Genomic DNA, 17,657 nt, shown 5'->3' on the forward strand with positions numbered 1-17,657 from the left:
TATATATACCTACACACACACACACACACACATATATATATATATATATATATATGATAGCAAAATTAAGCCATCATCTTGTGTTCAAGGAAACCTGCAGTATATATATATATATATATATGATAGTAAAATTAAGCCATCGTCTTGTGTTCAATGAAACCTGCAATATATATATATATATATATATATATGCTCCAATGCCTTAACGAAAGCTAAATTGCAAACCAAGGTACAGATGTTTACTTTCAGCGAACCTATTTAAATTTTTTGAGAAAGAGACGTTCAAAAACATTATAGGATATGGGAGTTATGAAAATTAGGTGGTAATCAGCTGGTCTGGGGCTACCACAAACAGATTTACATAATGGAGTAGCATTACCAATTTACCAAAAATTGCTTAAATAAGCTCTTCTTGCAAACTTGCATAAAATAACAGATAACTTGGAGGTAAGAAATCTGCAGTCTTTATAAAAAACAAAGGATAACTACCATTTGGGTCTACACCTCCATAGGCATAAAGGTCCATCAAGAGTGTTTCAATTTCACTAAGACCGAAAAGCTAAACTAGTTATTTTAGCCTTAGGAAAACAGGAATGAGGAAGATCAAGTTTCTCATTACTCCACTTACTGTCAAACACATCAGATAAAAGGGTCTCCTTCCTTATGACAGTGAATAACAGACATCTGATTTAAGTAAAGGAGGAACAGTTGTGTCTGCACCAAAGAGTGCAGATTAAACTGAAGTCCACTATTTATGTACGAGAAAGAGTTTCTTTGATGGTTAAATTGCAATCCTTCTTAGTTGAAGCATAAACTCCTTGAGCAAATGCTCTTAGCTGAGTATAGTTATTTGAAGTCAAATCTGATCTGTTACCCATCCAAAGATGATAGATCTCCTGTTTCTCCAAATGAACACATCTACAAATATCATTGAATTAGGGTTTGTCTTTCAAGTGTCACTTTAGCACACAGGAAGGGATACGCCGAAGAATTATGTTACTTTACTTTTACTGTAAGGGCTACTTTTCTGGTTCTTTGCAACAGGGGAACCCTACTCTCTACAGGACCTTCACAGTCATTTTATCATGTTCGTTCCAAAGCATTCAATATTTCACACGACATGTTGCTCATTTATTGTCAAATCCACACTACTGAAGCGATTAGAAAACAAGGAAGTCTTCAGTTTACTCTTTTAAGCCTTGATATCTTCAGCCTTTTTTATGTTTAGTGGGAGCTTATTGTATAGTCTCCGGGCTGCATATTCAAAGGCTCCAGACCCTACATTAGACATACATCTAGTAGTTCCAATAATTTGATACTATCTGTATCTATTTTCGTATCAACAGGATTTGTTGGCTATACAATATGTAGCAATTCTCTTAGATATTTTGAACATCACAGTCTGATAACTTGATGAGTTATTATACCTATTTTAAACTCAATTCTCCCTTTAATAGGCAGCCAGAGTAAATCAATTAGTGTAGGAGTGATTCTTTTTTGGGGTGGGACACCTTTCATCAATCTTGCTCCTCTGTTTATTATATTTTGTAATTTCTTAAGTCGCACTTTTGGTAAATTGTAGATGATGGAGTTACAGTAGTCAAACCTGGTAATAACACAGTTTCTCACTAGTTTCTTTACATATTCAATGTGTCTACGATGATAACCAGTAGTTTTTACTACCTTATTTATTTGGTCATTGAAAGATAAAGATACGCCTAGATCATGATCTATACTAGATATAGGTTCCGAGTTGTTATTTATGTTTATTTTAATATCACCCAAGTTTCTTATGCTGTTTTACTTCCAGCCACCATTTAACTCAGTTCTATTTTCATTTAGTTTTAGTTGTTTGGTTGTCATCCATTTCTTAGCAGATTTTCTCTCAAAAGAACATTAGGCTCAACACTTATACAATTATGACAAATTCAAGTTCAAAATATCACTCAAAATACCATTACAGTCTGTTAGAGATTTTATATAAATCTTACACGAGTATGACACATCAGGAACAGGCAGTTCAGTCTTCACTACTATTAGAATTGAGGCATGATTAGATGTCCGAACTGGAGAACCAACCTTGCTTGTTATAACCCCAGGGAAGTCAGTGTATACTAGGTCCAAGCAGTTACCAGGTCTGTAGGTAGCGTCACTTATGATTGGGTCACAGCCTGATTCAGAGGCAAAATCCAAAGTACTTATGTCATGGTAATCAGCAGGAGAAACAGAAATTAACTACTACTATGGTGAGCGTTGAAATTGCTAACAAAAACAAAATAGGCCTTTCTATCATCTTGTATCTTAGCTATAATAGTAAGAAGTGGTTTTTAAGCAGGACGAAGATTTAGATGAAGACTGTCAAAATCTATGGTTGTTGGGGATCTAGATAGTGTGCACCTTCTAGACCAGGTAATTGGAACATACTACTTTCTAAATTACTTTTTGAAACAAATACCTTGCCTCTGGATTTGGAATTTATGTCTCTCATTAAAGCGACACCTCCCCTTCCTCTGGATCTCTGCCACCATCGTGTTGCAATTGCCCTACATTATCTTGAAACAGGAAAATCTTACAAGAACCTGTCCTTCCAATTTCGTGTGGCTCCCAACTCGATCATCAAGACACTAAGGTTGTCATTTCGGGCAACATTTTTGCCCTGATCTCAGAGCATACAATATGACTCTTCTGAAAACTGTGATATATATATATATATATATATATATATATATATATATATATATATATATATATGTATATATATATATATATATATATATATATATATATATATATATATGTGTGTGTATATATATATATATATATATATGTATATATATATATATATATATATATATATGTATATATATATATATATATATATATATATATATATATATATATATATATAATATATATATACACATATAAATATATATATATATATATATATATAATTTATGTTAAGCTTCACTATCCCATCCACCATGGAAAATAAATCAAAAGGTTGCTAAGAAAAGTGTAAAACCAAGCGTAGCAAGACCTAGTTTCACAAAGAAACTCATAGAATTCTAGTAATTCACGGAACTCACATTTCAGGACTTCACATAAGTCCTCCTCCAACAAGTTAACTAATATTTGCTCTTCTGTCTTCCAATGGAACTGTCAAGGCCTGAAAGCTAAGTATGAAGAGCTGAAGCTCGTAATTCGTAACTACTCATTTGTAGTTTTGTATTTACAAGAAACCATATAGTATGGTTTTACTCTGGGCCCTAGAGAATACATCGGTGACAGAACACCATGTAATCCTTAATACAGATAACATCATTAGTGAATGGAGAGATTCAACTGGCATTAACTTAAAGAAATTAATTTCTGAAAGGTATCCAAACAATTGCTTAAGGTAAGTTTCGATTTTTTCAAGTCTCAAGGGGGTTTCTCTTAAACATCTTCTACTCCTCAGTTTACCAAATCTTAATACAGTTGATAAGTTATTATCGCAAGTGCAAAGAAAAGCTATTTATTTGGCTTCCTATTTAGTGTTAAAGTATTTTTTCTCACCGAATCATTTTGTGGTCTGTGAAATAAATCAATTGTGACCTTGTTATTGGTTTGGAAGTAAATTCTATTGGACCTTTTGTTAATGTAAACAAAAAAAAAATCTCTGAATACAGATTTTTTGAGCTGGATTACTAATGAGATGCTGTTTATTTTTAATTAAGTGGGGAACTTACTTGAAATTCTATCTTCCACAGATTCTGTAATAGGGAATATTTTAACTGTTATTGTAAAGAAGACTGCAGGTCATTAGGATCTTTTATTTTGGATTACCTGAATTGTTCAGAACTATTTCAGTAGGGTTTTCCAAGGTTGCAGCAGTCTTTGTGAATTTTGTGTTATGCATAGGGAACAAGTGTTTTGGGACAGTGTGTGGTATGTTTTGCGACAGTGTGTGGTATGCCGAAATACTCTTTGATTTCTCGCCCTATATTAGATAAGGTTGAAATCAATAATGTTGTAGCACAAATGGACTCCAAGATGCAAAGTGGTACTTGAGGTCACTTTATTTAATAACCCCCATATCTCCCTATTGTCTCTTGAATTTTCTTCTCGAAGGGAGTCGTTTTGTAATGTGGGGAGCCATCAGGATTTCACTCTTAACAGGACTTGTTAGAATTTTAGGAGAATGCTATGACGGTCTTTCCCAACAGATCCCTGTTGGGGGAATGCCTCCCATCTTTATTAGGGTTTTGAAGTCCTTTATCACAAGCCATGGGTGCTGTCCATGGTCAGAGAGGTCTATTGAATTACTCTGCCCTCCAATCCTCCCTTGTCCAAGAAACTTTTTCTAAGTTATCTTAGCAATTCAGCAAAGGCAGTACAAATAGATCTTATTTGGAAATATACCTTCTGTTCACTTTACTTAACCCTTAATGACAGCATGCTCCTGTGTTGTGGGTGTGGTGATAAACCAGCCCCCTCAACCATTTCTTCATCTGGACGATATTAACAGTCTCAGAAATATAAAAGAAAGTTAGTGAGCTTCTAGTACAGGTTAGCCTACTCACTTCCATATCCTGACTGGTACTTTGTCATGCATTAACCTTCCAAGTGAGCTCTAACTGGTAATCTAGTGATCCTGCACCAACAGTAATTCCAACTAACATATCCCACCTGAATATAGATCTCCTTAGTGAAGCTTGGATAGAGCTGAATAATATAACATTAAACAATTGAGAAAAGTAGAAGGTAATGCAGAATACTCCCAAATCTTTGATGATGTTATTGATTTACTCTATGGAACTAACCACACAACTGGAATACATTCAATTCCAAAAAATAGCATGTTTTTTTTTTCCATCAATGACCATGTCCATGGTTGTCACCAGATATTAATATTTCACATCAATATACAAAGTCTGCATAAGCAAAGTTCATGAGATATTTTACTGAAAGACAAATATTGTAACCCAAAAGAAATGCATTGTATTTTTGATGAGGAGTTAAAACATCTCGGCATCAGTCATGGTCCTCTTATATATTATTCAGTGAATAACAGAACCCCACCTTCTGCCATTTAGATTTAATAAAATTACTGGCAATTATACACTAAATTTCCTACCTGTGTTAAAATGTAGTGATCAATGACTGGTTGATGATTTTGAGTGTATCCAAAAATTTAGTAAACACTCCAGGGTACCATTATAGATTTAGATAACGAAAGACAAAAATTCACATCCCAAACTGTAGTTTCTCAACAGTTCAGGAGATGGTTATTATTTTAGGCTTTTTGAAACTTACATCATTATTTTGTTTATGTACAGTTAGTAAAGGAAGCAATGGTCAATGCAAATCTGGTGTAATTAAATAAGTATCCTTCTGCGATAGAAGAGATGACTGTAAAAAGACCATGGACTTTGAGTGAACTCAATGTAAAATAAGATCCTTTGTGCTTATGTTAACATAAACATTAACTCTCCCTTCTGCAGTCCTTGTGATATGTCTAATCACAGTGAATGCTTTGATTGAAATATTAATCTATTAGAAAAAAAAACCAGTCTCCTAACGTAACTTTCAACATAATACTACTTGCATTTATAGATAGTAAAGAAATCTTTGTATAACAGAAACTGTAATAAAAGATAGAAAAAATAAAGTTCTTGTGGATATTCTTTATCTTAACATGTGAATCTTATTTTGCAATACCCAGGAGCACACTAAGTGATTACATTTTATTATCTTGTGGATATTCTTTATCTTAACATGTGAATCTTATTTTGCAATACCCAGGAGCACACTAAGTGATTACATTTTATTAATTGGAATAATAGTAATGGTGTGATGAATTTATTGGTGGGAGCGGTGGGTTTAAAGTCTAGAGTAAAGTGTTAGAAAGAAGAGTGAAGTAAAGCAAAACCTTGAACCTTTCAATTGAAAGAGAAAAAAACGATCATCAGTTAGCGACACTGAACCTTCTGTCAGTAGGTACTAATGATATTGAGCCGTTGGAGCTTGACCTCTTCGAGGACTGTTCTTTCATGGCTCCTGACACATCTCCATCATGACAACTGTAGCCATCTCCACCTCATCCACTGGGATCCACGGAGTCATATCAGTCCAATGCTTTTCTTCCCTCATGTAAGAGGCATAAGCATTGGCCTCTGCCACCAGGAAGTCCAATACTCTTGTGAAGAGTTGCAAAAATCTGCTACACTGTATATTAACAGCAGGTGTCACTGTCATCTGAGTATTACCTGTGAAAGGGTGGAGCTTTGGAGGCGCTGAGTCCTTTGTCTACCTAGCTTTGTCATATGAATGAGGGTTTGCGTTCAATCCTCACACCACTACTTACCCTTCCCCTCTGATGAGTAGCGCAGGATTGCCGAACATCACGACACCCGCAACGCCCAGGTGAGTCTCATGATCCAGCTCAGAATCCGAATCATTCCCATCTCCAACACCAAAACCACCACCAACACTACTCACAACACCACCAACAGCCCTTAAACAACCCTCAAAATGACCTCCATCACTTCTTCCAACACTATATTTAACATCAGCATCAACACCAAAACCACCACCAATACCACTCCCAACACCATTCCCTAAACCACTCTTTAAACGACCCCAAAAAGCATCTCCAACACTACGTCAATACCACTTATTACCAACAGCAACCCCCTTTACATGACCTATTGGAAATGTCCCTGCCTGGCATTCTGTCGGATGGAAGATCAAGTCTCGCTTAAACTTGATAGTTTCTTGTAGGGTCTGCAACCTCACCATCCTTGTGAGCTAAGGATGGCGGGTTTGGAGGAGCCTAGAGGTCTACCTTCTGTAGTCATCAGCAGTCATTGCCGGACCCCCCTTGGTCTTAGCTTGGGTGGAGAGGAGGCTTGAGTGCTGATCATATGTATATATGGTCAGTCTCTTGGGCATTGTCCTGCTAGCTAGGGTAATCTCACTGTCCCTTGCCTCTGCCATTCATGAGCAGATTTTGAACCCCCTTCCACCAACACTTGTACATTCCATGAACTATCACTTTCATCACCATCATTTCAGAGAGCCATTTCACATTGTTCTACATTAAAAGGCACTCATGAGGAATTCGACAGAATAAATAAATTCCTAGTAAATACAGTAATGGCTTTTCAAATAAGGATATTAACTGTCAGATAAAAAATTAGACAGACTAATAGTGCTGCACTGCATGTGTTTCATATACGCTTGTACACTATGAAGGTCTTGATTTTTTATCTTATCACTCGTTCTACCCTGCACTGTTCCTAGACCAACCTCGGCTATCATGCTAGCACAAGCTTTATCATGTTTGAATTTTTGTGACGTTCTTCCTTGGAAATCGCTGTATATAAACTTGAAGATTTTTTAATGAAGTTTACTGCCATTCACTTCGCTCTCAGTTACAAGTAACTGCCTGCTCACACATTAGTGACCAGGGGGGTTTCCGCTCCCTCCCGCCTGCTCCCTCACTGCTGTGCCCCACAGTTTGAAGATTCAGTCCACTGAACCTGCCTCTGCAGTACACGCCACCTCAGTGAAACTGCTGCCCTTTGCGAGCGGAGAAGCATTAAAGCGTTCGCCTGGTTCTAGCATGCTTAAGTCCAGTTTTGCATCAAGGGCATGACTCGGTAAAGCCTCAAAGCAGATTGTTTTCTCACAGAGATCCCCAAGGACACTTTCCTGAAAATCTCTGAATAGCTTTGCGAACAAGGGGACACCCAAATAGTGTATGACGCCCTCAAAAAATACCTCGTAGAGCAGTATTCGCCATCGCCAGCCGCCCATATAGCCAAACTTTTTCAGCTCTCTCAACAACTGTTAGGGAACCAAAAGGCGTCTCTCACCCTCAGGGAAATGACCAGTATCACTCGCATGCAACTTGCTGTAGACGGCTCTCCTCATGAAGTGAATCTACATCGTACCTTTTGGGAATGGCCACTTCTCGAAGCTGTACGTGCTGCCATCCCCAATATTGATATTTTGACCATGATGAACCTGATAACCAAAGTCAACATCCTTATGGACAGCCACTTCACCACCTTCAAGACCTCCATCAATGCCTCCACTCCTGATGATGGGTACAACTATTAATCATCAACCATAGTTGATGTGAATGCGGTAGGACACAGATGTCCACCCTGTGACGTGCCGGGCCGGCGACAAAGCCACCCACCACCCACCACTCATTCACTCCCCACCAACAACCTCTCCAGCCACTTACTGCTGCCCATTGGCCGTAGTTATGCTACTACCACTCCAGATTCAGGGCAGCTGCAAAGAAATGTTTGAAGGGTAGCCAGTGGCCAAAAAATGTGTAAGTAGGCCAATCGCTTGTGGCGGTAGACTCCCCTGTCACTAATCTTTTCTTTTTACATGATGCAGGTATGGGCGTGCGATTTTATGTAGACACGGGTGCTTGCCGTTCTCTTCTGCCACATCCACTCTCCATGATATGACCTAGTCTGTCTAAATCTGCCAAAATCCGCCTGGTAGCTGCCAATGGATCTGTGATACCCACTCATGATTACAAGAATCTTACATTATTATATCACCGGCAGTGTCTTGTTGCTGATGTCACATTGCCAATCCTCGACGTGGATTTTCTCTCACATTATCACCTCCTGGTCAATGTCGCTCACCAACAGCTAGTCAACGCAGACTCTTACCCATCCTCACCTCTTCAACCCGCTCCTCCGACATCGCTTTCCACATCAGCTCACCAGCAGCGGCTACGCTCACCTCCTCACGTTGTACCCGGAAGTCTTCCATCCAGAGCTTCGCCAAACACCCACTGTTTCCGCCAGATGCTGCCTTTATTACCATATCAAGATAAAAGGACCCACAGTGTTCGCCAGATTCAGTCGTCTGGCTCCAGATCGTTTGGCAGGCGCCAAACAAACGTTCGCTGAAATGGAACGAATGAGCCTTTGCCGAAAGGCCTCCAGCCCATGATCATCACCCTTACGCATGGTCCAGAAGAAAGATGTATCCGTGTGGGGATTTCAGGTGCCTGAACATGCAGACAGAACCGGATCACTACACCCTTCTAAACATTGCCGATGTGACCTCATACTTGCACAATGCTTCATGCTCAACCTCTTGAAGGGATACTATCAGGTGCCCATGAACCCAGAAGGCATCCCAAGACCGCCATCACCACCCCCTTCGGTACATACACTTTCAATTACTCCTGTTTTGGCCTTCGTAATGCTGGAGCCACTTTTCAACGCCTCATAGATGGCATCTTAGGGGACCTCTCCTTTTGTGTATGTTACGTGGACAACATACTTGTGTTCTCTTCCTCCAAACAAGTACACTTCCGGCACCTACGCATCGTTCTCGGCCGCCAACAACAGATCGAACGAGTGTAGCTTTAGCACCAACGAAGTATGGTTCTTAGGGCACCATATCACTTCGTAAGGAGTTCACCCCTCCCTGATAAGGTAGCAGCCATTCAGAACTTTCCCACGCCCTGGACCATCAAAATACTACAAGAATTCTTGGGCATGATAAACTATTATCACTGTTTCCTGCCAGCCATTGCCGCTACTCTTGCCTCCTTCAAGGGCAAGCCAAAATACCTGAGGTGGGGTCCCCTTCAAGAAGGGGCCTTCTGCAACGGCAAAGAATGCCCTATCAACCACTGTTGCTCACACTTTTATTGTGCCCCATGCACCTCTACTTCTCTCCACCAATACAAGCGACATCGCTATTGGTGCAGTACTCAAGCAGGTGATCAGTGGCTCGCCCTTCCCGTAAGCCTTCTTCAGTAGCAAACTATCCAAGGTGGAATCTGGTTGCTTTGACTTTGACCGCGAATTCCTGGCGGTGCACTTGGCTGTCCGTCACTTCCTCCACTTCTTGGAAGATATGCTCTTCGTCATTCGCACGGATCACATGCCTATAGTGCACGCCTTCAGTCGAGTCTGATGCCGGGTCCACCTGTCAATGCCGACATCTCTCTGCCGTGTCTGAATACAATTGGACCCTTCAACTTGTCCCTGGGAAAGTGAATCCTGTTGCCGGTGCCCTGTCAAGGAACACATTGGCCGCCATTCATCTGGGATTAGATTACAATGCCCTGGCAGAAGCCAAACAAAATTACCCAGAATACCAAGCATGCAGGACATCTTGCACATCCCTCCGTTGGGAAGACGTCCCTCTTGAGGACCCAAACGCTACCCTCCCCTGTGACCTCAGTACTGGTTGATCTAGACTGTGGATACTTGCTCCCATGCGCCGACAGGTGTTTCATTTAATTCATGGCCTTTCACATCCCTATCGCCAATCTACTGCACAGCTACTGAAGATGAAGTTTATTTGACACAGTAGTACTTAGGATGCTAAGGTTTGGGTTCGTGCCTGTACTTCATGCCAAACTTCAAAAGTACATGAGCACACGGATTTATGAGTGGGCACCTTTCCTCAACCTCAGCATCACCTTGCCCACAATCACGTCAACTTGTTTGGCCCTTACCCACATCACAAGGACATCGTTATTTGTTTACCATCATCGACTGCTCGACTCATTGCCGTGAAGCCATTCACATGGAAACTGCAATGTTTGGTTTACCCAGCTTTCCTTTGTCCTCCTGGGATTAAGGAACACTCCAAAAGATCCCTTGGATGTCTCAGCAGCTGAAATGGTATATGGCAACCCCCTGGTCGTCCTTGCTGATTTTTTCCGTCTGCAACTTCCTCCGACAATCTCCAGGGCCTACATCACATTGTTGAAAAGTTTACTCTATGCCACAGAATTTACAAGTCCCCAGTGAAGCAACACATACCAACAGATTTGCACAAGTCATTGCAAGTTTTCCTGTGCAATGACACCAGCAAACTACAACTAATGCCCCCTTATACGGGCCCTTTCCTTGTGATCCGTTGAACAACCAAGGCTTTCTTGCTGAACATTAGTGGCAAAGAAGACTGGGTCTCCATTGATCACCTTAAACCTGCGTATCTCCTGCAATATGACCTGCCTACACTACGTCTCTCATACCAGGCCACCTCATTCCACATGTATGTCATTTTAAGGGGGAGAACCATCTAACACATGTTTCATACACGTTCGTACACTGCAACGGTTTTGGTTTTTTAACTCATCACTGGCTCTCCCCTGCACTATGGCACTGTTAATAGACCAACCAGTGCTATCATGCTAGCACAAGCCTTATCATATTTGACTTTTTGAGACGTTCTTCCTCGGAAATTGCTGTATATAAACTTGATGATTCTTTAATAAAGTTTAGTTGCATTCACCTTGCCTCTCAGTTACAACCTAACTACCTGCTTGCACAATACAGGAATGAATGTTTTGATAATGCTGACATCCCAACATAACTAAACCTTTTCTATAAAGGCCTAATGAACTTAAACTACTTTGAAACTTGATGATTCCTTAATAAAGTGTAGTTGCATTCACCTCGCCTCTCAGTTACAACCTAACTGCCTGCTCGCACAATACAGGAATAAATGTTCTAATATTGCTGACACCCCATCAAAAATAAACGTTTTCTATAAAGGCCTAATGAACTTACACTACTTAGCTGACAAAAAAGCCTTGCAAAATATGATAAAAAGCAATGTGTTGCCACTTTAAAAGAGGCCGAAGTGAACTTGTCATTATATTACAAATCGGCAAAAACACGAAACCTAATAATGAAGACAAAAGTCATATACCGATATAAATCCCCTGTCCAGGGATATCTTTTACACTTTCATCGGTATGACAACGATAAGTCTATCTATGAGATTATTTTGCCACGTGCAAAAGGGGGCAATAAGAGTGCATTGCCTCCAAGCACATAACTCCAATATCACAGGGGAGAACATAGTCAACAATATAAGAAGTAGGCTGGCCAGGGCACCAGCCACTCATTGAGATACTACCGCTGGAGAGTTATGGAGTCCTTTGACTGGCCAGACAGTACTACATTGGATTCTTTATACAGTTTATTTTTCCTTTGCCTACACATACTCCAAATAGTCTAGCCTATTATTTACATATTCTTCCCTGTCCTCATACACCTGGCAACACTGAGATTTCCAAACAATTCTTCTTCACCCAAGGTGTTACTGCACTACCATTGTTCAGTGGCCACTTTCCTCTAGGTCAGGGTAGAGGAGACTCTTTAGCTATGGTAAGCAGCTCTTCTAGGAGGGCACTCCAAAATCAAACCATTGTTCTCTAGTCTTGGGTAGTGCCATAGCCTCTGTGCTGTGGTCTTTCACTATCTTGGGTTAGAGCTCTCTTGCTTGAGGGTACGCTCGGCCACACTATTCTATCTTATTTCTCTTCCTCTTTTTGTTGTTAAAGTTTTTATAGTATATAAAGGAGATATTTATTTTAATGATACCTGTCTTGAAATATTTTATATTTACTTGTTTCCTTTCCTCTCTTGGCTGTTATTCCTGTTGGAGCCCCTGACCTTATAGCATCCTGCTTTTCCAACTAGTGTTGTAGCTTACCAAGTAGTGATAATAATAATGTCTTCGGCCATGCTCCTGACAGCAAGCGCCTCAAGATATTGGAATGGCTTTTCATACAATAATAAGGAACTGAGCTCAACACTATGCATGAAGGGACATTATTGCCGATATGTATAAGGTCTATCTCCAACCATAGCTTAGGCAATCTCGACATGTATCATGTATCACCAAGAATATGACAGCTGTGACAGGGCTGGAGGCCGAAATAGAGAATATCAGGATGCAGAATTTCATCGCCTAATCTCTTCAGGCACATTGACCCGCTAGAGGCAATTGCTTTCTAGGCATTTCCGCCTCTGCCTTCGGGCAATCCATAACTAATGACGAGGCATTTGCAGAATTGAAAACAGCCACTGAAATCGCAAATTCAGTGCCTACTATTATTGTCAAAGAGTTTCTAGAGACAGTAACGTTGACTGAGTCAATGATTCGCACAATTCTGAAATTTGATGGATTTTGTTGTAATGATTTAATTAATGGAATTGGAGTGAACTTCTTGTTAATTATTTTACATGTATTCAATCGTGTCAAAACTGACTGCTTTACCAGCATCTTCATTGCCTTCAATTCCTCTGTATTCAGGGATACAACATATTTAAAAGTTTATAGGTGAAAGACCCAGCGTCAAAGCAGGAAATCGAATATAAGGTCCTGAAATCGAATTTAAGTTCCCGTAAACACATCCTGTTTTCAGTTCAGTCTTGAAAATTAACACAAGACCTCCCTGCTCGAAACCGGTGGAGTCAAAGGATTTTATATTTTTTTCCTAATACTTCAGACTCAAAATTGTGTGTACATTAAGTGATTATTACTTGTGTGTAAACCCATAGTGAAAGTGGTCCACAATAAGGATCTTATTATGTATTCAATATCTGTTTAATAATGTGTACTGGTATATTCCAAATTATAGAAAATAAATTATGAATGATATTGTCTCCAATACCTTTCTCATGAAGTATGTTCCTTTCACTGTTACTGACAGAATGCAGCACTGAAGAGAAAAATGATAATAAGAACAATAGAAAAAGTTCATTACAAGTTCATTACTCCACTGAGGCAACAATTACTTTGAATAAAACTTGTTTGAAAGAGGGTCTACTCCCGGAATACAATAATAATGATGATGATAATACAATTTCAAGCTGTTACCACTAAGTTAAGACTAAGTTAAATACTGTTATTTACTACAACAGTTACTGTGCATCAAAGTTTCACATATGAAAGAATGAAATATATAAACTTTTCAGTTCAAAATAGTCATTAGTAAACACCTAGCAGCACTAAACAGCTGCATTTTCATTCCTCAGATATTGTACATAAGTGTAGCTTAACAGTATGGAAACTTCATACACTGTATTGATATTACAACTCTAGCTTGACTCATTGTACTGGTAAAATTCCACCTTTTCATCTAAATTGATATCACTACATGTCATATTTTTACCGCACAGATTAATCTCTGTTGTATCCTACAAATGCAACTAAAATTCTCAGCAGCATCTATTCACTTAGCTCAATTGGCTACTAAATATTCACCAAGTATTATTGTTTGACATCTAGCTCCAGACGTTTTATCTTCCTAGAATGGCAAAGAGTATAAAATCATTGGAACTAACAAATAGTTAGCAAAAAAAAAAGAAAAAAAAGATATAAGATATGAATAATAACTAATGTAATTGCTTTTTCATTATTTTCAACTGTTGTTCTGTGTTAGAATAATCAACCATGTAAAAGAATAGGGAAAGCAGTTACCTCCTGCCAGTGTTTTCTAGATCTTTTTGTCTACAAAATATCAGGAGAAAGTGTCGGGGTAATTTGACACAGCAGATAAGATTAATTATGATTGATGATTTTTTTCTTAAACATATAATGGTTTTCCTCTTACTGCCTGAACACTTCCTTATTATGATCACCTTTTATTTTTTTTTCTCGGGAAAGGCTCCTTCTAAAAATGGTGAAAACAAAAATTTAAAATTTCTATTGTAGTAAAATTTATAGTTCTGTGAAGCCTTATGGTAAATTAAATGTACAGTGAAGTTAGTCATTGTTCAGGTGATAAGTTGGTTTATATCTTGAGATAAGTGTGTGACGTTTAATTTTATAATTGCTGTAATCAATTGAATTTTATGTAAAAAAATTAATAGAAAAATGTGAGAGAAAACATATTTTAGGGTTAACTTCCTTCATTTATTTCCTTCATTTGTTTGTTTAATCTTGTCTACATTTTTCAGCTACAAGGCGCATCTCGACTGGTTCAACGTTTAAGAGTCCCGGTACAGACATCTCAAATTTGAGTGTTACTTCATCTACTTCAGGGAGAGAAAAGAGCAAATGTGGAGAGACTGCAGTGCAGGGATCAACCAGCCGAAGGAATGGGAGGGGCTCAGCTGCTGGACGATCATCTAGAAGACATCTTCCAATTATCAATCCCCTAGTTTCTCTCCCCATGTGGCCAAGTATGTCCTGTTATTGCATACAATTAGATCAAGTTTTCAAAGTAACTTTCTCTTTTACGAATTTCATAAGTTTTGATGGAAATTTTAATGCTTACACAGTAAGTTTAGCCTTCACAAACAATTTAAAACTCAGTTGTTATTATTATTATTATTATTATTATCATTATTATTATTATTTTTATTATTATTATTATTGTTATTATTATTATTACTAGCTAAGCTACAACCCTAGTTGGAAAATCTAGATGCATTTTTTCTAATAATAAAAACACTGTTAATTTATCTCAGAATCAATTGAAAAAAAAAGTATATTCACATTAATGAGTAGGTATTTATTAAGTTTAAATTGTGGTTTACTACTGGTCAACCATCCATCTTAATTGGTCTTGACTTGGTTATTAGAAAATGAATTTGACAATATCTCCTTTTTCCCATAGAGCAGTCTTTATAATTAACCCTAAAATATTATTCCTAAAATATTTCATGTTAACTCGGTCGTTTGGTTAATCTTTTAATTTTAGTAATGATAATGGATAGTGATATATGATGGTCGTTTAATTTTACTCTTTGTTTACTATTTTAGACACGTCATATGTGTTGATATTTCACAAAATAATTCTACCTGATTGAAAAGATATACAGTACCTACTGATGAGGCACAATTATTTGGAAAACCGGAGTTGTAGCATTCTTCGTCATTAGGTCTTGCCTTTGAGCTACTAATGGTCCAATTAAGTTGAATCTCAAAACTTCTATAAATGCAATTTTAAGAAAACTATCACTTGGAAGGAAAGCTGGATGTGTAGAAATAAAGAATTAATTCAAGTTTTAACAAGGTCTAAAAATAGCTCAAGACACAGAATCAATGTTCTAGATCCTTTTGTTGATGTAACTGAGGAGAAAGAAACCACGTCTACACATCTGGCAATAATCTCCACACATGTTGATTGCATGTGTAATTAGGAGGCAAAAATAATGAGATTCGGCTGAATTTCAGAGTTTATAGAGTTGTACATTTGTTTAAAAACTTACGGTCATGGAATATGTTGCTTTACACAATTTATTTTGAAATGGAATGCCATCTCCAAATTGTGCGACTTCCATTTATAAATATCTGTTACTGAATATATGTGAAAGAAATAAGTGGATTAGAAATATGATAAAAACAAATGGATATAATACAGAATACATTGTCGTAACCATCTTGTTTTCCTTTAATTTAGTTCCGTTTTCATGGGACTTACTTTTTGCAAGTTTTTTTTTACCTGTTGAGTTGTTAACAAAATAGTAAGTATGCCTTTCTTGTAATTTACCTGGAATGGGAAGGATAATTCCCTTTTAATCCTCTCGTAATCCGGTCATTACCCCTAAATAAATCTACTTTGCTCTTTTAAAAGAGACACAATTACGGAATCCTTGAATTCAAAGAGAAGAGATGGTCAGATCTGCAGATATAAACAGAAAAAACCTTTGGAGGATGATGGAGATAAGCTCTTTGTATTTCAATGTTCCCATTTGCTATGACTGAATGTACCTTTAATAGCAGATAAAGTCTGTTGGAAACGTCCTGTCTGGTAGCCCGAGATCCGCTGAAGCTCGACATTCACAAAAAAAAAAAAGAAAAAAAAAATGATGTAGTTATCCAACAAATATTAGATTTGCATCTGAATGATGGTGGACGCTGGTCCTAATGAAAACGTTATTAACTACATAGTTTTTGCACAAAATGGCAGAGTAGATATGTTCACTACAAAGCCTCTGGATGCCCACTTTTACCCATAATTTTAAGCATGCATAGATGATTCTTTCTACGCAGTACTGTACATTTATAAGTGTAATTGTCACGTTTCTTATACCATTTGAAAGGACATTCTTTTTGTATTCACATGGTTCATGGATAAATATAAAGATATAAACATTTCTATACAAAAATCTTTATTGTAAATTTAGTCAAACATTTTAAAATTTGTTGTCTGGCTTTGTTCTATGATTTGTTATATAATTTTTAGATTATTTGTGACAAGACATATATTATACTGTATATGAAGTTTATTCAGCTTTCTATTGCAGTCGTCATTGTTTTACCATTATTCATAATTTGTTTATATACACAAAATGAGAGATAAGGTATGGTCACAGTAAATCGGGTCATGGCTTTCTTTTCCACAAAAAATTTATGCTTGCATAGATGGTTTTCTCTATACATTTTTGTGCATTAAGTAATTGCAATTGTCATGCTTCATATATCATTTGATTTTGACAGGGCGTTCTTTTTTTCACATGATCCACTGATGAATTTTAAAATATGAAAATTTCTGTATACGATAGAAAAGATTATTTTTTAACAAAATCTATTTGTTTTATTTATGAAATATATTGTTTATGAAATTTATTTTTTTATTGTTTTATTTTCTAAATATATTTTATGAAATGTACAAGACATTTATTCAGCTTTCCATGTTAATCTTATCTTTTTTTTTTTTTTTTTTTTTTTGCATTCATTACTTATTACGCAAAAAGGCAGCAAAATAATTGCCATTTTTTTGTTTTGTATACCATTTGAAAGTTTATTCTTTATATTTTCACGTAGTAAACAGAAAATAAAATTTTTTAAACAATTCTACATTGATAACTCTATGGTAAATTTAGTTACTGTAAAATATAAATTTTTAGTCCATCTTTACAATTGCT

At 37.4% G+C, this 17,657-nt stretch overlaps 1 protein-coding gene across 1 annotated transcript in view; it reads left to right on the forward strand.

Annotated features, from left to right (window-relative positions):
- Positions 1-17,657, forward strand: part of LOC137614911 (diacylglycerol kinase eta-like) — a 773,025-nt gene that overhangs the window by 307,163 nt on the left and 448,205 nt on the right. The window contains exon 10 of the mRNA XM_068344565.1: positions 14,742-14,966. Coding sequence (XP_068200666.1) covers positions 14,742-14,966 — 225 coding nt within the window. The remainder of the gene's footprint in view (positions 1-14,741; positions 14,967-17,657) is intronic.

This window comes from Palaemon carinicauda, chromosome 21 (genome assembly GCF_036898095.1).
Source record: "Palaemon carinicauda isolate YSFRI2023 chromosome 21, ASM3689809v2, whole genome shotgun sequence".
Taxonomy (NCBI): Eukaryota; Metazoa; Arthropoda; class Malacostraca; order Decapoda; family Palaemonidae; genus Palaemon; species Palaemon carinicauda.